Below are 23,669 nucleotides of genomic sequence, written 5' to 3'. Positions count from 1 at the left end.
GCTCTCTGTGAACTTGAGCTTGACACCCCTGCTGTAGGCGATGTAGGTCACGCAGTGTCGTTCTTTATGTCAGCGCCTCTTTAATCTGTCGCTCGATCCCAAAACGCAGCTGGAAAAGGTTTTATTTGGTCGACTGACTCGCGGTTTCCTCAGCTGTAGTTCTGTTTGGCGTTTGGTTCCTGACATGTTGTCACCGTTTCTGCTTGTCGCCTTGCAGCAGGCCCCCCTGGCTCAGCCGGAGTCTCCCACAGCCTCGGCGGGAGACGACACGCGAACGCCTCCCGACTCCGGAGAGTCCGACAAGGAGTCGGTCAGCAGCAGCTCCAACGGCAACGGAGACACAACCACGGCGTCGACGGTTAACAGAAGCGCCTCCCTGGCGAAGAACAACTCCTCCTCCTCCTCCAGTTCCTCCAGCAGTGCATCTGCGGGCGCCGGGACGGCGGCGAAAGACAAGGCCAAGAAGGAGAAGGACAAAGACAAGAAGAGGGCGGACTCCGTGGCCAATAAGCTCGGCAGTTTCGGGAAGAGCCTCGGCAGCAAGCTGAAGAAGAACGTCGGCGGTCTGATGACGGGAAAGAACGCCGGAGCAGGAGGTGCCAAGCAGGAGGGCGGCGAGAAGAAGAAAGGCTCGTTTCGGGGGAGGAAGGGCAGCAAGGACAGCTCGCCGTCCGCCCAGGCGTCGGAGGATTCGGGGAAAGGTTCCCCGTCCTCCGGCAGCGAGCGGCTCATCGGCACGGGGAGCAGTATGAGCAGCAGCGGCGGCAGCAGCAGCACCGAGAGCGACAACTACAAGTACAGCGCCGACGTGAAGGTCAGCCTGGGCATCCTGCGGGCCGCCATGCAAGGCGAGAGGAAGTTCATCTTCGCCAGCCTCCTGACCACCAGCAACCGGCAGCCCTTCCAGGAGGAGATGATCCAACGCTACCTGGCCGACGCCGAGGAGCGCTTCCGGTCGGAGCAGGAGCAGCAGCGCCGGGACGCAGAGAGGAAAGGCGTGACCACCAGCGCCCAGCCCGCCAAGAAGGAGCTGGCGGTCGGCGGCGAGCTGACTTACCGGCCGTACGACGCCAAAGAGGAGCTGTCCGACAGCCTGTCTCCCTCCTTCAACCCCCTCAAGGCGACTCTCCTGAGCCCCTCCATGTACTCCGGCGTGGTTCCCATCCCCCGCCCCTCCTTCATCGACCAGCCCCCCGTTCCAGCAAACCTCACCCCGCATCTTCACGTGCACAGCTACTTGGACACGCGGCGCCAGCTCGCCGGCGGCTCTCCCGCTTCCTCTTACCCCGGCCTGCCTTCGTACGCCACCCTCCCCCGACACTGCCCCGCCACTCAGGCTCCCTCCCTCCCCCAGTACAGTAGCTCCCAGGGTCCTTCCTCCCTGAGCCCCTCCCGCCTTGCCCCCTCGTACCCCCCAGAGTTCGACCCGCCGGACTATCCCGGAGCCGAACCCGCCGGCGGGGGCTTCGTCAACGGCTTCCAGGACATGAGCACAAGCCTAGACTGTCGCAGCGGGCAGCCCCCCGTTAGACACTACTCTCTGGGCAGCGCCGGCGGTCTGGCCGGCGGTCTGGCCGGCCTGCAGTCCAGCCGCTGTCGGACACCCAGCTGCACGTACTACGGACACCCCGAGACGGGGAACTACTGCTCGTGTTGCTACAGAGAGGAGCTGAAGAAGAAGGAGGCGGAGCCCACCATCCACCGCTTTTGAACACACCTCCTTACGGCTGGAATCTAAAGAGTGGCCTTTAAGTGTGTGTGTGTGTGTGTGTGTGTGTGTGTTTCTATAAATGACACGGGAAAGGCAGCAAGCCGGCGGCCTCCCTTCTTCTTCTTCTTCTTCTTCTTGTCTTTCCCCGCTGAAGGTGACGAGTCGACCGCAGAGTCAACAGTAAACAAAACTGACTGCACTTGTGTTACATTTGCTGTGGCTCTGACGCAGGCCTTGTGTATGAGTGTGTGTGTGTGTGTGTGTGTGAACTACAGGCTCTCCTGACAACAAACGCCCGGCTACTGTCTCCTCCTAGTGGAGAGAATGTATAATGCAGGCAGCAAACATGACACTACGTTCAGAGATGCAAGCACAAAGGCACAAAGCGTCTCCTCTCTCTCTAATAATGTCTGGGTCACAAAGGGTCATTTGTTCGGATCGTTTCCGTGTTATGTCGTTAGTTTGGGTCACACGTACCTCTGGAAGGCGTGAATTCCTCCTCAGAGGCGTTTGGTCACCGTTAGCGCCGTGCAAATGGAAGCGGCGCTGATGGTTAACCGTTCCATGGGCTGCTGTGGTGCTAACGTCTCACAATGCAGAGGATTAGTAGCTTCTTCCTGGCAAAGCAAACACTTCAATCCTACGTTTTAGTCTAGATGTACGTCTGAACTGGTTGATGATGATCTATCAACCTGGTTGTTAAAGCGACGCGACGCTTCAGAACAAACCTGCGCTCAGATGCTGTTGCTAGGCGCCCAGTCAGAGGATTTCCTCTGTTTATTCTGAGGTTTCTATTGGTTAAAAGACTTCCTGTTTCTGGAAGGATGTTTTTTTTGTTTTCTGGTTTTGTGGTCGGTAACGCTTCATGTTGAGCTTGTTCACATTTGCTGCTAACGTCTCCAAACCAAGGTGTTAAAACTTCTTCCTGGCAGCGCGGCGGCTCGGCGTCGGACCGGTTAGCTGCTCTCTGCGGGGAGGAAGACGCACGCCGGCAGAATACATGACATGATATTACATGATATTTACAGAGTTATGTTCAGACATGGTGGCAAAGGAGGGTTGCTGATGCGTACACGCTGAAGCATTTAACCCCTTCTCGCCTGGATGGAAGAGGAATTATTGGTTTGGATGTTAAATAAATCCTAAAAACAGATAAAAATAATGACTCAAATTAAAATGAATGATAAATAAAAATGAGTTATGATGTAGGACTTCTGATGGGACAACGAGGCATTAACCTGAAAACTTTCAGCCTTAAAAACCATTTAATTCCAGCTTGAAGCATCGTTCCCAGTTAGACGACGTCTCAGTAGTTTTTAGTTTCTCTCTTTAAAGCAAAAATATGAAAAAAAGGAATAAGATTGAAAACAATTAGATGATAATAAAAGTTATTTATTAATCCTGATCAGGAAGTTTTATAAACTGCCTAGCCGGAAGCCGCCTGGTTTCCTCATTCGTGCAGGTTAAGGTCCTCGCTTCAGGGCCCATAGGGGCTCACCGGACCCGGGTTCTCCAGACCAAAGCCCACCTCTGTGAGGCTACCACTCCCCCCAGCGTTACACACATTCATAACAAATAAAAACATTACTGCCAGTCAATAATCCAACGATATGGAAGCAAATAAAAGGAATAAATGAGGCGAGACTCCGGTGTCTCAGTCAATGCAGGAACTCAATAAAAAACGTATAAAACCTTCAAAGTTGCTGGAAACGGGAAAAGTTCAGATGCTGCGACGCCGTGATCGCAGCCTGAAACGAAGCATCCAGAAATCCTCCTGTTCCATACATGCCATGCAGACTTGATCCAAACATGCGCTGAATCCTCCCTGGAGTTAAATCCACCTGAGACACGTTTTAATATCAAATGTGAACGGCTCCATCTCAGCAGTGACCTACATGTTTCATCTGATCTGGAGCTGAACCTGCATTATTCTGATTATTATTAATTTGGTGCTTCACTGCTAATCCAGACGTTCTACTGATGGCGGTTTCTGTATTTCTGGCTCTCGTTCCGCCGTATCCGAAACCTTTTTTGCACATTTCCAGCACTTTGATGACGTGCAGGACGTTGGACTTCTGTCCAGCGGATCACCAGTGTCACCAATCGTTTCCTCATTTCTGGCTTCTCTGACATCCTGTTATTCCTGCTGGAGCTGCTCACATGCAAGACTTTCCTTTATAAGAGTGACTACTAAATTATTTCCCTGGTAATAAGCCATGGTGTTGAGTTCCTTGCAGGAAACAACAGAATTTTTCTGCTTGTTTTGATTCAGGCTTCTAAGCACAACTCGGTATGCAATTCACTGCCTTGACCAGAAGAGGGCGATGCAGTCTGGCTGTCCTCGGACTCCGCGCTCAATTCTGGCCCTGATTTCCTCAGAAAACACCATGTTACTGCAATATTGCTGCATTTAGAAAGAAGAATCCTTTCTGCTGTGGATTTGAACAATAAAACACTAAAGTTTCAGCGTTTCTTCCCCCCTAAAGCATTTGCTGTGTGAATGTGTTGATGTGTTCGTACTCTTGTGTTTAAAACCTGTTAAATGTTTCCTCGCTTCGGGAAAATGATGCCTGTTGTTTGTTTTTTAAACAAAACAAAATGTGTTTGTGTGCTTTTCCTTCCTCTAAAGTAATAATTTGCTTACGAACCATCAGCTCTGTAGTGAAGCAGATGCCTCCGAAACATCAGACTTTACGGGATACGAACACTTTTTTTTGTATGTAATTTAAAGAAAAAGAAGAAGAAAAAAGAGGTGGAGAGGTTGTACAAATATGTTTCAAGTTATTTTTGTAAGCCCAAAGTTTTACAGTGTTTTTAAAGGGGAAGAATGTAAATGGTTGGGTAATAAGCTTGTAATTGTGCGGCTTTGAGGAGAGTTTGTCAACCAGGGCCGGACATATTGGCTGGTGAAGTAACCCCCCCCTCCAGAAGGGCCTTTTCATGCTCCTGGCCCCCTGGTTGCAAACTAATTTCCTCCCTGCTGCTCAGATGATTTGAGAATATATATTTATAGTGAGATTTTTTTTTAAAACGAATAGGTTTCCTTGTGACACGTTTAGTCCAGATGATTTAGGATGTTCTCTCTCACACGGCGAATCGTCTCAGCGCTCTGATTTTTTTTTCTGTTTCGTGGCTTTCTTTATCAGTTTGTAAATCTTGTTTACTTTTTAACTCAACAGCCACCGACCCGCGCTGTGCTAAAATACTACAAACGCTCACGTTGACTCAGCTCGTTTCCTCCAAAAGCTGAAGCGAAATGGCTCAGAAGGAAGCTTTCTGCAACACGACTGACCCCGTAGATTTTATTTTCTATGTTGTGCAACACTGTTGTTTCTGTGGGGAGCGGAAAGCTCCTCATCTGTAACGTTAACATGGAGTTGCATGGGACTGGAGCTGTTGCATGTAAATGGCAAAACATTTTACCAAATTTGTGCATTATTTTATTTCTTTTCCTGGTAATTTGTTCTGTTATTTTTTTATTGTTTTATTTTAATGAGAGGAGCCCTGAGGCTGTGTGACAGTGCAATGTGGATAGGAAGAACATCAGATTTTATGTTATTATTATAATTATTTTTTTGCACCGTTTGAATAAATTCTCATTGTATTATAAGGATTTGAGGCTTTCTTTTTTTATTTCTGTGCTCATTTTTTCCTTTAATTTGCAGTCGTCTATTCATAAAAATCTGGTTTAATCCCGAAAAGATGTCATGGAAGGAGGTCTAATAGCTTTTAAATGCTGCTTTTACAGGGATTTCATGCAACATATCTAAAATAGTGATCCAAAATTACATAACACATGGCAATGCACATTAAAAAAAAGCCTTTTCTGTTTTCTTTGCTTTAGTTTAAATACAAACACGCTTCCAAAAATGATCAAATGTAAATAAAAACAATCAAATAATTTGGAAATAATTTTACAACCTATATTTGATCTGCAAAAGAACATATCAGATGTTGAAACTGGAACATTTTTACACTTAGAAAAAATATGAGCTCATTTGGGATTAAAATGTAAACAAATGAACTAGCGGAGGGTTTTACAACGTGGTGTAAACGGCACCAGTTATGTCACCGAGCTGGTGCCAGTCCGCCTAATTCAGCATCACAACGTTTCCACACAAAGCGCAGCACGTCTTCCTTTGTGTGTTTTTAAAACAAAGTAAAAGCATTTACACAACAGCGGAGTGACCTCCACCTCCATGCAGGAGAAAATGAAACGATGCAGCGTGCATGCCAGGCCTCTAGAGGGCAGTAACGCTGTAACAACCCACCCAGATGTGCACAGCATCCTCACAGCTGTGTCCAGATGTCCACATGACCACCAGCTGTTGCCACAGCAACCACCACGCCTCATTCCAAATCCAATCTAAACTCCTGTGAAAATAGTATATTTTCTAAAATAGTATTTTAATATTTATTTGTTGCATGTTTATTCAGTAAATAAGGTTAAAAATGAATTTTTTGCAGATTTTTTTTTTTTATTTTAAACCTGCTTTGATAATCGTGTCACTTGCTCCTTCCCGCAATGCATTGTGGTCTGTATTGGCCCGTCTAGTGGCCTTAGATGCTCATTACTTTATAAGATGCATTGTGGGTAATTTTGAATTTACAATTTGTTTCTTTCTGGTCATTCAGACACCCCTAGAAAAAGGAGTGAGCACTATAGGGGGTACGATGTAGGGAATAGTGTGGACATTCGGACACAACATGGGGGTCTGGCTCCGGAGCCACGAGTGGCTCTTAATAAAAAAAAAAAAAAACTAGAAGGATAAAGACCAAACTAATGTTTTTAAGCAGATATTATAAGAAATATAGGAATATGGAATAAATCCATTACCTTTCCACAACGGGACACAACACCAGGACTGATTTTCCACAAACATATACATCCTGTTTGAGACAATATATATCCATCATTTTGACAAAGTTTGATGTTTTTCTTTCGTTTAAAGCCTAAAACTACGAATAAAATTCTGGTTCTTCATAAATTCATTCATTTTTCTGAAGCCGCTTAATTCAATGAATGGTCACAGGGAGCTAGAGGCGACTTCAGCAGCCTTCAGGTGAGTTGTGGGGTACACCAGTACAGGTCACAGGTCACCAGTCCATCGCAGGGCCAACACAGAGACAAACAACCTAACACGTTCACATACATTAAGATTTCAAATTATAACTCGTATTACTTTTTTTTTTTTTTTTTGGTTTTATTTTATTTTTAATTATAACTATATTCCATAGTTATTTTTTATTTTCTTATTTTATTTTGAATTATAATTGGATTCCATATTTATTTTATTTTATACATTTTTTAGAAGTTTCTCAGAGCATCTGTATTATCTGTATTTATTTTTCTGTCTTACAGGTTTTTTTTTTTTTTTTTTTTGGTTTTTTTTTGCTGTTTTTAATGTTCTAATCCGATCATTAGCAGTGTTCATGGAGGCTTTTTGTATTTTGATCCTCCATCCTTATCGGCAGATTGTCTTTAAGTTTGACCTTGTATTTGTGGAGCTGGTCCAACAAACACTGACATGCTTTCAGGATTTCACTCAGCTCTGCTGGTGTGATGTCTGTCCAGAATCTCTTTGTCAGACAACAGAAAGCAGAACTTTTGATCCAAAATAAAACATTTCTCAGCATTTAATCCAAATAACTGGAGCAGATTAGGATGAAGAGTCCCATATTTCACTCTTAACCTCATTGCATTATACATTGGTGAATAACTCCAGCTCAGATGATGCAAGGTCCTGTGTCTGGGTCTGTTTTATGTATTAGAGAAATCGGAGACCCTAATGTAATATTGAACAGTTTCCCATGTGGTAAAAATCCAGACCTCTCTATTATAGTTCAGTCGGACATCATCTCTTCACCTGTTCAGCAGGACGAAGAGTCACTCAGGATTATTTCAACTTTCCCTTTCCTTCCCAGAGAGGAAACTCTTTAATCCTGACTTCCTTCGCTCATCTCAACAAGAGTTTCTGGTGTTTTTCTTCTACAAGTTTGGATAAGAGAAGAGGTCTCTGTATGGATTCACTGCAGGATCAGAGAAAGGTATTTCTGACTAAAAAGAGACACAGGACGGTAAATTAGCAGGTTATCTTGTAGTTAAGTTTCTAGTGTGATATGGTATGATATGGGGAAGGTTTTACCAGTAGAAATGTTTTCTGGATGTTGGTTTTGTGGCCTGGCTTCAACCGAAATAGCAACCGGTTCCTCGTTTTCATTTTGACCTGCGCTGGCATTCACAGTAAAATAGATTTTAAACACGTTAACTCATAAAAACTTTGATCAAATTTACTGTAAATAGTTGGTTTTACCAGGTGTGGGTTGCTGACAAATTTAAAGCTGTGGTGGAAAAACAAGAATATATATATATATATATATATATATATATATACTCTTTTCTCATTATCATTATTATTACTAGCTCTTGATAAATGATGGTTCTTGATGCAGATCAAGAGTTTAATCTCTTCTCTTATAGACTCTAAAATTCCTCAAATGGTTTAACCACTGTAAAGAGAAAAACATGAAATGCTTCTCATCTTTCTTTGAGGAAAATTATTTCTTTTTACAAAAAGAAATTCTTCTTACATATTTGATGTTAAACTGGAGGGACTCTTTGCTCCTTGGAGGCTCAGTCTTTCTATAAAAATGTTTTGTATGAATCATATTTACTATTAGGCTACTTGTTGGAAACAATTATTGTCCCAACTTTTTTTTCCCAGGTCTGAATAGCAGGAATTGTGTAAATAAAGTCAAATGAAGCTGACAGGACATAAAATATCTGGTTAAACTGCAACATTTTCAGATTTTGGGTTTTTTACGCCTTAATTTCTGATGGATCGCGGTGAGTTCAATGACCTGTAAAAAAAGTAGGAAAAACCTTCCGCTGGCCTGCGGAACTGCAAGCGTCTCATTGTCCAGATGTACTGCCGCTTTAAGAAGCTCCACACAGATGCTGCTATTTTTTCCACCGGTGTGTGTGTCTCACTATGGCGAAGGAATAAACAAATAGAGCTGAAATGGTAGGAAAACAGCAGTAACCGTGAACGCATCTCTCCGTTTGTGACTAACAGCTGTTTATAGTCCGGCGGAGGATTTTCAGAGGGGTGAGCTCTGGTGGGTTTTTTTGTGTGTGCGGTCGAAACACAGATGCTGTCAGAGCAGACAGCGATGAAAAGAGCTAAAATAGTTTGCTTGTCCTCACTGAACACCTCCGTTGGACAAGCCGGGGGTGAAACGGGCTTTGAACGCACCGACCTTTTTGTCGTTTTATGCTGAAACTGGAAAGAAGAGGACCGTGAACGCGCCACCGTTAGCTTATTATAACCGCAGTATTTTTTAACCTACAGCCTCTGAGCTTTATTTGGCCTTTTTTTTTTTTTTTTTGGTGCTTAAATCGTCGTCAAAGATGTTAACAGGATCCAAAACCACGTTTAAAGTGAGACAAATGCTTCCAGATATTAAGGTAAGGTTACTGGAGGAGCTAACAGGCCAAACCTACTAACTTATCCAACAACTGGGTTACTAATGGTCTCATAATGAACTCTGTGTGTGTGTGTGTGTGTGTGTGTGTGTGTGTGTGTGTGTGTGTGTGTGTGTGTGTATGCAAATGGGACCTTCTTATCCATAGTTGTTAAGCAGCTGGTCTTTATTAATTATTATGATTCATTCTTTTTATATGCTTTTTTTTTTTTTTTTTTTTTACAGTTACTTGGTCTTTTTTTTTTTTTTTTTGGCTTGAAACACAATTTCTGTTCATGTTTTGTGGTTAATCTCAATAATACTCAAACCATAATGAATTACACGTATTATTTTCCACCATAGCTGTGATTTACGAGGCAGTAAAAGACTATTTAAGTGCATTAATTGAGATTTAGTTGGGGCTATGAGGCATTATAATGCAGAATGTGATGAGAAACCACAGAGAGCCAGGAAACTACCAGTGTTATGATACAGGAAACAACCATAAACCATCATTCAGTCAGATGAGCTATAAATGTGCAAGCAGCTTGCTTGCACTCTAGCTGGCTTTAACACTGCAAACCATCCTCATAGTCTTTTTCTGACATGTTTTTGTTCTTTATCCCAGTGTTTCTTTCTCGTGCATGCATAATTACTGTAAAGTCTTCATAATTTCACTCTCATTGGATGTGGGTCTAATTAAAGGCTAGTAAAGAGGTGGGGGGATCTTAATCACTTCTCACAGCAGGAGGCTGCTTTATGTGGGATTAAAGTGTAGTACAAGATTCATCATCTGGGCAACTGTGCACGTTAAGATGCTCAAGCTGTTAAAGGGTTCGTGTTGATGTTAATTTCTTGGAAATGGGGAAGATTTAATGTGATAATCTGTCATGTAAATGTAGAACTGCACGGAGAATTGCAACCCTTTTTAATCCAACAGCTCCAGTTTGTTTTTACGTATTCATAAAGATAGCTGCATGAAGGCAAACCTATTTATTCCAAGCAGAAATTACACACAGATCAGCTGTGTTGAGACTTTTCTCATCTGCACATTGTTTTCCTCATTTCTGCTCGTATTTACCTGCTTTCCTCACTAAACCACGTCCAGCTCAGCTGCTTCACAAACATCTTTCTTTAGGCAAACAGTATTTTTTTGTCTCTTCAGATAAATGTCTAAGTTTCTTCGTCTACTCCTGGTTGGACATTACCATCAATGTAAGCTTTGCAATTGTCTGAAAGTTGGTGAGAAGTTTATTCCTGGAGGGTAAACAGAGGTCGTTTAGCAACATAATGATATTTTTTTGAAGGAAATGTGATGAATGATGGTGTGATCATGTATCATCGTAGATTTCTCAGCCTCTGAATGAAGCCGACATGCTGCTGCTGGACTGTAAACCTCCTGGACGGGATATAAACGCTGGAAAACCAACGTAGATCACCTAAAGGATGAACTATTCTTCACAGCTTACCCTACAGAGTAACCCTTCCTGAGACGTCGCTGACATAAGAGGGGAATCTCGCGGCGCTTTCGGGGTTAAACGTGCACGCCGCGGCCTGCTTCTCTTTGTGCTGCCTGGCTTTTCGTTTCTCTCTGGATATTTCCAGCAGCCGCAGGGGGAAATGGTAACAGATGCCGGCTTACTCCCCCCTCAGGCCGGGCTTGCATGCGGAGTGGGGGTGATGTGCACCACTCAACATCTGGCTGTCGCCATGGAGACAGTGGTTGGACAGCTCAGGATTTCTAGTCTCTTTCTGAAGCGAATGGGACGTTAACAAAGGAGAAAAATCCTTCCAGCTCCTCACCGGCGTCCCGTGTGCGTCTGATGACGATATGGTAACGTGGAGAGGCAGGCTGGGGGCCGTCCTGCAGGTTCTACGCAGAGGCCACCCAGGCTCTCGCCGTTTCTCCTCCATGAGCGTGTGGGAAGACTGGATCCAATCCTGGGCTCATTCTAGACCACATGGGTTCCCAGTTTGGCCTTTCTGTTCAATCTTCTCTTCTGTAATCACGGCGTTGTCGCAGTTTGGGTGGCAGAAAGTACCGCTTCCTTCTGGTCGCCGCTTCAATCTGCACAAAAGCAAAACAAATCCCGACGCGAAGGCCTCTGTTCCTTCAGCTTGAAGACTTTTACGTCCTTCTCACACAGACTTTAGATAATCAGACCCGAGCACCGAAGGCGGTGCGAAGGCCTCTGTTCCTTCAGCTTGAAGACTTTTACGTCCTTCTCACACAGACTTTAGATAATCAGACCCGAGCACCGAAGGCGGTGCGAAGGCCTCTGTTCCTTCAGCTTGAAGACTTTTACGTCCTTCTCACACAGACTTTAGATAATCAGACCCGAGCACCGAAGGCGGTGCGAAGGCCTCTGTTCCTTCAGCTTGAAGACTTTTACGTCCTTCTCACACAGACTTTAGATAATCAGACCCGAGCACCGAAGGCGGTGCGAAGGCTTCTGTTCCTTCAGCTTGAAGACTTTTACGTCCTTCTCACACAGACTTTAGATAATCAGACCCGAGCACCGAAGGCGGTGCGAAGGCCTCTGTTCCTTCAGCTTGAAGACTTTTATGTCCTTCTCACACAGACTTTAGATAATCAGACCCGAGCACCGAAGGCGGTGCGAAGGCCTCTGTTCCTTCAGCTTGAAGACTTTTACGTCCTTCTCACACAGACTTTAGATAATCAGACCCGAGCACCGAAGGCGGTGCGAAGGCTTCTGTTCCTTCAGCTTGAAGACTTTTACGTCCTTCTCACACAGACTTTAGATAATCAGACCCGAGCACCGAAGGCGGTGCGAAGGCCTCTGTTCCTTCAGCTTGAAGACTTTTATGTCCTTCTCACACAGACTTTAGATAATCAGACCCGAGCACCGAAGGCGGTGCGAAGGCTTCTGTTCCTTCAGCTTGAAGACTTTTACGTCCTTCTCACACAGACTTTAGATAATCTGACCCGAGGACCGAAGGCGGTGCAAAGGCCTCTGTTCCTTCAGCTTGAAGACTTTTACGTCCTTCTCACACAGACTTTAGATAATCTGACCCGAGCACCGAAGGCGGTGCGAAGGCTTCTGTTCCTTCAGCTTGAAGACTTTTACGTCCTTCTCACACAGACTTTAGATAATCAGACCCGAGCACCGAAGGCGGTGCGAAGGCTTCTGTTCCTTCAGCTTGAAGACTTTTACGTCCTTCTCACACAGACTTTAGATAATCAGACCCGAGCACCGAAGGCGGTGCGAAGGCTTCTGTTTCTTCAGCTTGAAGACTTTTACGTCCTTCTCACACAGACTTTAGATAATCAGACCCGAGCACCGAAGGCGGTGCGAAGGCCTCTGTTCCTTCAGCTTGAAGACTTTTACGTCCTTCTCACACAGACTTTAGATAATCAGACCCGAGCACCGAAGGCGGTGCGAAGGCTTCTGTTCCTTCAGCTTGAAGACTTTTACGTCCTTCTCACACAGACTTTAGATAATCAGACCCGAGCACCGAAGGTGGTGCGAAGGCTTCTGTTCCTTCAGCTTGAAGACTTTTACGTCCTTCTCACACAGACTTTAGATAATCAGACCCGAGCACCGAAGGCGGTGCGAAGGCTTCTGTTCCTTCAGCTTGAAGACTTTTACGTCCTTCTCACACAGACTTTAGATAATCAGACCCGAGCACCGAAGGCGGTGCGAAGGCCTCTGTTCCTTCAGCTTGAAGACTTTTACGTCCTTCTCACACAGACTTTAGATAATCAGACCCGAGCACCGAAGGCGGTGCGAAGGCCTCTGTTCCTTCAGCTTGAAGACTTTTACGTCCTTCTCACACAGACTTTAGATAATCAGACCCGAGCACCGAAGGTGGTGCGAAGGCTTCTGTTCCTTCAGCTTGAAGACTTTTACGTCCTTCTCACACAGACTTTAGATAATCAGACCCGAGCACCGAAGGCGGTGCGAAGGCTTCTGTTCCTTCAGCTTGAAGACTTTTACGTCCTTCTCACACAGACTTTAGATAATCAGACCCGAGCACCGAAGGCGGTGCGAAGGCTTCTGTTCCTTCAGCTTGAAGACTTTTACGTCCTTCTCACACAGACTTTAGATAATCAGACCCGAGCACCGAAGGCGGTGCGAAGGCCTCTGTTCCTTCAGCTTGAAGACTTTTACGTCCTTCTCACACAGACTTTAGATAATCAGACCTGAGCACCGAAGGCGGTGCGAAGGCCTCTTGAAATGCAAGCGTTTTTTATTTTTCTTCTAATTGTTATTATTTGTCGGACAAATGAAATGTATTTTTGGGAACCTGAACATTCCCAAAACTTACGTATTTCTTGCGTATTTTGGCGTGCTCGGACGATTCAGGCGAAATTGAACGAGAGCGCCACCTGTTTCTGGTGCCCCGCCACTGCATGTCATCAATCTTTATAAAACTTGACACATGTTCTACATGACAGGGCGAACAAAAAATCCTGTTAACGTCATGGTGGAAAGTTGACAGGAAGGCGGCCATTTTAGGTCAAAGTCGCCATTTTGGCGTTTTACTTGCGTCGTCCGAGGGGCTTTTGATGTGGTTTTATTTCCTCTAGGGCCGTGACGATATGCTTTTGTCCCGATTCGATTCAGACTTTTGGGTGCCGATTAGATTTAAATTGCGATTCTCACGATTCTTTGATATTGGTGGTTTTTGTAGATTAAAACAAAATAAATGTACAAAACCTCCTTTTTTTTTTTTTTGTTCGTCATTTTCTCCATTTCAGTTCGGAAAAAACACAGTAGCTAAACCATCATTCTGCTGCTATAACGCCCAAGAAGACAAGTAAATAGATCCATAAAAACAATAAAAATGGCAATTTTATATTGGATAATTTTTATTTAGTTGGAAAAAATGGATTTTTTTTGACAAAAAATTGATTTTAAAAAGTAAAAAAAAATCCCTATTTTTTATTTTTTTTAAAATTTATTTTATTTATTTATTTTTTTTATTCGATTTTCTCACCCCTAATTTTTTCATCAGCAATTTTATTAATGGATTTGTTTTTCTTGGTTCAATAAATTCTGGTTTTATTATTTTATTGGCGAGTGTGCGATGGCTGATAGTTGCTCGGATTGTTTGCATGTTGTTGTGTGACGGCTTCTCATGAATCACTTGGGATAAATGAATCTGTCAGGACTGAACTAAATCCGTCTGGAATCGATCAAACTTCTACTTTGCATCGATCAATCATCATTTATTACCTGATTATTCTGTAAAGAACCTCAACGCTTCGCTTTCAGACTTCTTAAAGATGCAGGATGCAGCATCTGGACTGGTTTGATGGTGCAGTGTCATCTAATCCAAGCCGCGTCGGCAGGCTCTGACGTCGCACCGGATCATCCGGTCGGACACTCAGAGCCGCTCGGCAGGCGGGAGGGTTTCTGGTGAAGAGCGGAGAGATGTTGGCGGGAAACTCGGCTGCACGGCGAGCGGTGTGTCGCTAAACACGCCAAATGGTAAAGATGGAAGATTTAGGACCTGAAAGATGTCCTGACAAAATGAGAACAAGTCCAGAACCGGAACCAAGACCCGGGACGCCAATCTGGACCTTCAGTTGATCCATTTAATGTTGACTGAAGCCTCGTCAAAATGGTCTCCATGGAAACATGGCTGAAACATGAAGGGACCTCATGCTCCTCAGAACCAGGACCTCATCGGGTCTGACGGAGGGACGGATCCTCTCCAGAACCAGGACCTCTACAGGTCTGACGGAGGGACGGATCCTCTCCAGATCCAGGACCTCTACAGGTCTGATGGAGGGACGGATCCTCTCCAGAACCAGGACCTCATCGGGTCTGATGGAGGGACGGATCCTCTCCAGAACCAGGACCTCTACAGGTCTGACGGAGGGACGGATCCTCTCCAGATCCAGGACCTCTACAGGTCTGATGGAGGGACGGATCCTCTCCAGAACCAGGACCTCATCGGGTCTGATGGAGGGACGGATCCTCTCCAGAACCAGGACCTCTACAGGTCTGACGGAGGGACGGATCCTCTCCAGAACCAGGACCTCTACAGGTCTGATGGAGGGACGGATCCTCTCCAGAACCAGGACCTCATCGGGTCTGATGGAGGGACGGATCCTCCTCAGAACGTGGACCTCTACAGGTCCGATGGAGGGACGGATCCTCTCCAGAACCAGGACCTCTACAGGTCCGATGGAGGGACGGATCCTCTCCAGAACCAGGACCTCTACAGGTCCGATGGAGGGACGGATCCTCTCCAGAACCAGGACCTCATCGGGTCTGATGGAGGGACGGATCCCCAGAGGTTTTATCTTGGTGTTCCTGCTTGGTTGAGGCGCCTCATCAGAAGGAAAACGCGTCCTGACCTGCAGCCGCTGGAAATGAGCCCACAGATCTCAGACTGAAGACCAGACATTCCCGTCTATCCTCCTCTGAATCGTAAAAACTCTGTTTATTTAGTTATTATAACATTATCCGCAGCGTGTTTAAACACCTTGCTTCACCTATTCCCTTTCTTTCTTCCTGTCCATGAAGGAATGAGATTTCTGCCTTCTTCGTGCTACAGATACCCAGACCTACGTCTTGGCAGGATCCCAGACATTTTCCGGCTTATTTTAGTTGTGCTTATCCCTTCACTCCTTCAGCCCTTCCCATCCAGCTGTGAAGCCGCCAACATGAAAGGAAAACAACACAAAGCCCAACAGGAGCAGAAATGGATCATCTGAGCTCCGTTCAGAGAGGCTGAAGATGAAAGCCAGATAAGAATACACCAAAGCATTCCAGTCGCTCGCTGCCATTACACCCAAATTCCTCTAACTCCCAGTTTCACGGCCGCTGAAGCTCCGTCTGCTTTAACAACAACGGGCTCTTGTTTCCAGCAGGACAGATTTATGTTCCTGTGAGGGTCTATTGACCCGGCGTTGGGCGATAATTAACCGGCAGTCCTTTTCACCAACGGAAAGGGCTCGGCTTGTTGGTGCTCGGCCATTTGTCTGTTGGAAGCTTTCTGAATGGCTTTGTTCATCACCGTCTGGGGAGCTGAGCTGTCTGACCAAGGATCTGAACCCTGATAGGACAGGACCTGAGCAGATGATATTCTCATTTTCTCTCATGCAAATGTGTGTCGGAGACACGCCTTGCTGGGAGCAGGAAAAGGAAGTGCTGCCAGAAATATGATCTTTTACTGTGTAAGCGAGGTCAGCCTGGTCAGCAACGGAGGGGAACTAGTCCTGTGTGATCTGTGAATGACAGTCCATGGAGTAAGGTACACTGCTTTTATGTACTGGTTTTTGACACATGTGCTGTTTTCATACCGTGATGTGAGCTGGTGGCATTCGGTCTGTCCATGCAGCTGATCCCAGTAGAATATCTTCGATTAATTACCAAGGTTTCATTGTGATTACTGTCAGGGTTTTAGTTTGGATCGTCCTGTCGGGATAACTGGAACTCTGTCTTCCTCCCACCGTCCAAAGACCTGCACGTTAGGCTGACTGGTTACTCTAAATTACCCTTAGGAGTGAGTGTGAGTGGTTGTTCATCTCTCTGTGTGGCCGAGCGATGGACTGGCGAGCTGTCCAGGGTGTATCCTATTCGTCCAAAGCTTGCTGGGATAGGCTCCAGCTTCCCTGCCACCCTTCGTTGGATTAAGCAATTAGGATAATTAATGAAAGGATGAATGAATGAATGATTAAGAGGATCATGGATGGCTTGAAGCGTCCATCAGACCCCCGAGTGCCATCTTTTACATTGTCACGGCTAATGAGTAACTTTATGACGGGAATCTGATCCTTCAGGTAATCTACAGAAGTTTTCCAGGCATTTATATCCCATTCAGGAGGTTTAGTACCCTGACTATCTGGTCAATCCACAAGATTATCACATTATTATCATGAATAAAGATCCCCATCCCTCCTAGGTTGCAGAAAAAACTTCTATTTTCACCTGGAAATTAGAATAAAGTCAAACTTTTAGTAACACCCCTCACATTAAATACGGACACAAGGCGTTCTTCAGTTTCTGTCATTTATTTGCTCAGTAAACCATGCCGTGAGAACTGTACAAAGACACAAAATACATTACATGACAAATTTATAGCAGTTATGTTTCATAAATCAACAGGTTGAGTGTCACATGAATTCGGCTAAGAGGGAAAGAACAACAACACAAGATGACGTTCCGTAGTGGCCGCAGTAAACAGAAAGGGAGTTAAACTAAATCTTCAAGTGCATGAATCCCAAGTGATAATTGCCGTTATTCAAACATTTCTTTGTCTCTTTTAACAGGCTCACATGCAGCTTCTCATCGCTGCTTAAAGAGCTCTACCAAAATATATCCAGACTTAAACAGCATTGAAACTTTGGTTCCCCCTTAAATATTAAAAGTCTCTTAAGCGGCTCGATAGATTTTCACCTGAAATAACATGAAAGCAGTTTCTTCTTAACAAACGTTTATTGTAACTTACAACTCAAATGATCAAATAACTTAAACTGCCACTGATCGCAGCTACACTTTTGACCAAATAAACGGCTTAAATGGATCATTTCCAAATAATTTCTTGATATTGTGAAGTGTTGAACATCAACAATTTCCCCTTCAGCCTTACAGGCAGGCCTGCAAGAAACTGCACTAAACCAAAGAAAATAATTCTTTTAAAAGTTAACATTACAACCTGCTGTCATTTTAGGAGATTCTCGTCTGTTTTAAAACCATCTGAGACAGAAAGAACTGAAAATATCCTGGTAAGATTCCTGCTACTCTCGTACCTCGCACAACCTGCTGCCGGAACAAACAAGAAATCACCTGGTTTTATGTTTCCTTCTTCGTCCTCGAGCAGAATTTGTGTCTGAGGTGAAGCAGAAGGCCTCACACCGTGGTGACTCATAAAGACAATAATCCCAAACACCTGAAAGCAGCATGCACTGCCAGGTAGAAGCTGTAGACATACGGGAAGCGTTTCATGTGTTGACAGACACGTAGAACAGAATGTAATAATGATCAGAAACTGGTGCGACCTGACATGGCAGACTGGTTCCATCTCACTGCCTTCGCCACACTCAGCTGGCAGACTCACAACTCTCTGCTGTTTTTGGAAAACATACAAATTCTCTAGATATTTCAACAGATTGTAATCACACAAGAATTTGTCTTCTAGGTGATTTATTAGTGATCAAACGTAACCGAGCATTTCGGCCATTTAATGAGGACTTGGCGGTTCGGGAAAGAAAACAGTGTCAGACTCGGAGAAGAGGCGTTTAGAGTGGGAAAGTATGACGGACCAACCAGGTATTCCCTGCAAACAATCACGTCATCCCTGCTGGATTTCTTTGGTTATTAAAAAAAATCACCAAGGTGTCGTTGAAGAGGATGAAAAGTTGCAGAGAAAGGAGGAAATGTTTCCCCTCCTGCAGGCTATGCTGCAGCTTGTAGCCCAAAGTAAAGATAAATGCACAGAAACTGGCTTGAAGGGCGTTTTCTGGACGTAAATGTGATGTTTATTTGGTTGTTTGCAGCTCTTACTGCAGTGTTTCCTCCTGTCATTACGTTAGTGTGGGACGTGTTATAGTCAGTCAGTTATTATATTCATCGGCCTGAGCTGCTTTACTCTTCAGAGTTTGAGTTTTCATGTTTCAAACAGCAGCTTTTGTGCTAAAAGCAGCTGGAACTCAAAGCTAGATGGATGGATGGTTTCCCTGCCATTCTAATTCTCTGTTGAGTTTTTAAAGAAATGTTCAAACATATTATTTCTAATATAGTTCACCGAGAGGAGCTTTGCCAGGTCCACGCAGAGCTCCTCTTTCCTCCTTTCCTCTGAGAGAAACTCAGTCATATGTAGCAGTGATTTATTGTTCTCAGAGCTTGTTGGAATATGACTTGTTGATTTTTATGTCATGTTGGTATCAAAAGATGGAAAATAACGAAACCTGCACCTGTTATTTTGACATATTTATAGTAAAGGGAAATTAATGCAGAATAATTATTATGGCTGTGACGAAACGCTTTAGTGCCGATTCGATTCTGATTTTTTGGGTGCCGATTCGATTTAAATTGCGATTCTCATAATTATTTGATATTGCTTATATTTGTAGATTAAAAACAAAAGAAATGTATCAAACATTTTTTTTGAATGTCGTTTTTCTTGATTTCAATTAGAAAAAAACACAAATAGGCCAGACCATCATTCTGCTGCTATAATGCCCAAGAAGAGAAGTAAAAAGTTCAATAAAAACAATAAAAATGACAACAATTTTATCATAGATTATATTTATTTTAAAAAAATCTATTTTTTTTAAACGAAAAATTGATTTTAAAATTGTAAAGCAAAAACATCCAGATTTTCGATTTTTCAATTCGATTTTCCCACCCCTAATAATCATAATTGTAAAATCAGGATAATTTCTCTGACAATCCTACAAAGAAAATCCATAACAGTAACTTCTCTACTTCGGAGCCAAACAAACGGACACAAAAGTCATAAATATGATGTTCTGCTGTCGTTATTTAGCTGTTGTGAGAAGGTATAACTTCAGACGTGGCCTTCCTGAAAAGCCTTCATGCCTCTTCGTCTCATGTTGGCGTCTTTACTCGGTGTTAAAAAGCACTGAACTATCCTGGACTGGAATATCAATATCTGACCATTCAGATCAATATTTCACCAAGATGAAGCAATAACTTCTGTCTAGACTCTAGAGATAATGATCATGCTGATGAAGATGAACGGGAGAAAATGTGGATGCTGTTGTCTCTGTGTGTGTTTTTCAGAAAACAAACCTGTATGACTGGAATAAAACCTTTGTACGGAGGCAGTTTGTATAATCGCTGCAGGCAGACAGTTGGGGTTAAGAGCTGGATAAGTCGCGATAGGGAGGTGCTGGAAATCAAGATTAAAGATTAACTGCCAGAATTCCCAGTTCATGAAATATTGATTCATTATTTTACCCTCAACTTTGATCAGGTTGAGTCTTTTCAGTGTTTTCTCACAGCGAGGCTGTCGTTCAGTTCTGTCTGCATTACCAGCGAGGACCTCGATTCATTATGATCTGCTGAATCTGTTCAAAGCTGGGTTTTGTACTTTTGCTTTGCCCTTGGGCTTTTCTTTTCAGTGCATGAATAAATTACATGTCAGCTCTTGTGTTCTGTTATAGCTTATTCAGAATATCCTCATAGGTCGGCTTTTTCTGACCAGGATCAGCATTCCTTTTTTATCTGCATTGAAAAGCCTTCAAATTAAGCTCAGTTCAGTCAAACTAGATGGTGACCTCATTTTTTTTCATTCAGGAAGCCTTTTGACTACCTTCATGTGAGGAAATGTAAAGCACAAAACAAATAAACAAGCTGCGGCTCGTCTCTTTCAGCAGGGGCTTAAAGTTGATGTGCATCTAACAAACCCCAAGCTGAGCGTTGGAGCTTGAAAGTAGAATCGCAATTGTTCATTTTAACAATAGATGCAAACATTCCCGATGCAGAAATATTCTTTATCCTGCAGTTGGTGAATATCAGCTTTATTCTGCAGACTTTGGCCAAAGCCGTGGCAGTAAAATTAGACTTCTGAGGCTTGATAAATGGGTTTAATTGTAGACATTATGATAAAAACCGATTCAGTTTGCTCCCTCATGGGTTAATTCAGTTAGTTAAGTACGTGCAGACCCGGGAAAAGGCACGCTTACTGCAGGAGTCTGGCTGCAGTAGCAGGGGGAAGCCATGAGCAATGGAAACTGCAGCAAGGCTTGGCCCCCGTCCCTGAGGATGAAAGCAGGGAGGAGGGCAAAAGTGGGGCAAAAAGGCAGCAAAGGAGAGAGGGAGGCAATGAAAGTGATTTAATACTGACTCAGAAGCCACAAAATGCAGCAGAAATGAAAATGTCAGCAAAAACAGCACCCTGGGAATGTGGTTTTTAAGTGACATGTGACTGGAGGACGGCCTTAGTTTGTCCACGACGTTGTTAAGTTCATGCTTAGACATTATCTCATGAGCGTTTTCCTTTTCTCCGCGGCGTGTTTGACAGGGATGCATCAGCCCAACGTTAATGCTTCACCTTCTAAACGAGACTCTGGAAACACATTGGTCTTGACGGACTTGGAAGCGGACGTTCAGCCGTGGGTTTTCTGTGGGTGTCGATGCAGAGACAGAAATCATGAGGAGGCATTTTTTTAAGGCTAATGGGGAAAAACTAAAAGGAAAAATGCTCTGGCTGAAATGACGTCTTGTAAAGTTTTTATTGTCCTGACTTGTAATAAAAGCAAACAGTTTTTCTCGGACGGATTTTGCAAACAGAAGACTTTCTGCCGTTTAATGAGTTCAGTAAGGCTCTTAAAGCCTAAAGCACAAAGCAGATTAAAAATACATCATCCAGCTTTGAACATGTTGCTGGTTGAAATCATGCAAGTTGCCTGACAGTATGATGCCTGTTATATTAAGATATTTTGCCTTCCTAAACATACTTGCTTCACATGAAACATATGTACTTTTACTGCAATAAAAAGTTATATAAATAAAGTCACCAATCTGTGTTTATGTGAACCTAATTGTTTATTTCCTCCACCAAGGTGGTTATGTTTTCGTCAGAGTGTTTGTCTGTTAGCAACATTACTGAAAAAGTTCTGGATGGATTTTGATGAAATCTTCCGGATATGTTGGGGGCGTCACGAGGAACAAATGATGAAATTTTGGTAGAGATCCGTAAGAGATCCTGGATTCTGGTTTTTAAATAAAAAGTACAAACAGACGCTGCGCCACTGATGACCACGTCATCGTATGCAGTGGGCGTGTGCGTGATGCGCGTAACTTTGGCTATGATCGTCCAATCGGTATGACCGACCCCTCTTTCTAATCATGTGATACGGTAGAATCACGCTGATGTCATCATGTTTACATAAATGTGACCAATCGGCATCGACAAAGCAGGAAATGTTTGTGACGCTGAATGACTGACACCTGTTTTCGTCCAATCAAACTGCTGTTACCGGGCAGAAAACTGTGATTTTGTCCACCTAACTACTCCCAAAGCACCGTGGGAAACGTAGTCGCTTTACTGAATGCAGTTTTATGGCAGTGGATTAAAGTTTTGGAGGTAAAACAGCAAAGGTAAGACAGAATATGTAATGATGTTTGTCAAACGTGAAGCATAAATGCAGCCTTCTTTTGACTCTGGTTGAGTGACTCTTGGTCATAGCGACATTAAACTGGTATGACTGGAATCTGTGGGATGTGTGCTTTCAGTAGAGGTGCTGTTTGTTTGTTTCCACGCCATTGGGTGGACACGAAGGTCCAATGTTTTTGTTTACGTATTTCTGCAGACTTTGTTTACTTGGTCTTTTAATTACCTCCACCAAGGAGGTTATGTTGTAACCGGAGTTTGTTTGTTTGTTGGCAACATTACTCAAAAAGCTATGGATGAATTTTGATGAAATTTTCAGGATATGTTGGGGGTCTCACACGGAACAAATTATATTTTGGTGGAGATCCAGAAGAGATCCTGGATTCTGGATCACTTTGAAGTTATGTTGGGCGTTAATCACAAAATGCTTGGTGGAGGTCTGCGCTCTCCGAGGGCTTTTCTAGTTATTAATATCTAGTTAAGGAATTAACTTGATAAAGTTTTTCTTTTATAAGAGTTTAGAAAAGCAGAGAATATGTGCGTGTTTCCAGCAGCTGTAGCGTGTGCCTGTAAGTCCTAACTGCAGGATCTGTGGCTTTTTCTTCAAGAAGCAGCCAGATGCTCTGACTTGCAAGGAAAAACAAGCAGCTATGAATCAGTGATTTTACAGGCGTCTAACAGAGCAAAGGTCCTCTTTGTTAAATGTTCCGTCTTTTTGTCAGTCTCAGGTTTTCGCCAGCAGACTGCAAACACAGACTCCACCACCCTGCAAAGTGGTTTGCAATACGTTCCTGACTGAGTAGATTCATTGTCGTCGTTCGCACGTCTCTGCTGACTCAAAGGCCTTCACGATAAAGCCGGCGCTTTAAGGACAAGCATAATTAATTGTTTCACTGCGACCCGCCTCTGGAACTGCTGACCGGGGCGTTTGAGGCCCGACTGGATCGTTTTCTTGGATCTTAACTCAGTTTGTTCTGTTCTATTTTAAAGTTGTTTGCCACCTGTACAATCATGCCTTCCTCTCGTATTGCAGGACACAGCGTATTCTGGGATTTCAAGCCGCTAAATGTAAATGCTCTTTACAAGGGGGCGTTAGTAGTGAAGTTAAGTGGAAGCATATGTGCGCCTGAGCTCACACACTGATTATAGAGAGCCTGTGTGGTTCTGTCGGACTCGACTTGTCGTACATTAGGCTTTCAGAGAGAAGCCGGAACAAACATGCTACATGGAAACTAAGAATCATGGAACACCGTCAGGTGGGCTTTGTTCCTTTGTCTTTGCTAATGAGCCCATTGAGACTGGTCACTTCGATGGCAGAAAAAGCTGTGGTTTGAATCTGCACTGGACCAAAGGTGATGCAAGGCTCTGCGAGGCACAGATGTGTTGTTTACACTGAAAGGCCAGGTTAGAGAAAGAGTCATTCATTTGAGATGAA

The 23,669-nt window shown here is 43.9% G+C and overlaps 2 protein-coding genes across 3 annotated transcripts in view; both read left to right on the top strand.

Annotated features, from left to right (window-relative positions):
• otud7b (OTU deubiquitinase 7B) overlaps nt 1-5,287 on the top strand; it is a 52,888-nt gene extending 47,601 nt beyond the window's left edge. For both annotated transcript variants that reach the window (XM_079240693.1, XM_079240694.1), the window contains one exon: nt 218-5,287. In XM_079240693.1, coding sequence (XP_079096819.1) covers nt 218-1,711 — 1,494 coding nt within the window. In that variant the 3' untranslated portion in view covers nt 1,712-5,287. The remainder of the gene's footprint in view (nt 1-217) is intronic.
• A 3,515-nt stretch (nt 5,288-8,802) lies between these two features.
• mtmr11 (myotubularin related protein 11) overlaps nt 8,803-23,669 on the top strand; it is a 52,177-nt gene continuing 37,310 nt past the window's right edge. Inside the window, exon 1 of the mRNA XM_079239982.1 lies at nt 8,803-9,179. Coding sequence (XP_079096108.1) covers nt 9,123-9,179 — 57 coding nt within the window. The 5' untranslated portion in view covers nt 8,803-9,122. The remainder of the gene's footprint in view (nt 9,180-23,669) is intronic.

This window comes from Telmatherina bonti (assembly GCF_933228915.1).
Source record: "Telmatherina bonti genome assembly, chromosome: 5".
NCBI classification, from domain to species: domain Eukaryota; kingdom Metazoa; phylum Chordata; class Actinopteri; order Atheriniformes; family Telmatherinidae; genus Telmatherina; species Telmatherina bonti.
The sequence above is the reverse complement of the archived record's forward strand: the minus strand, read 5'-3'. Positions and strand labels throughout refer to the sequence as shown.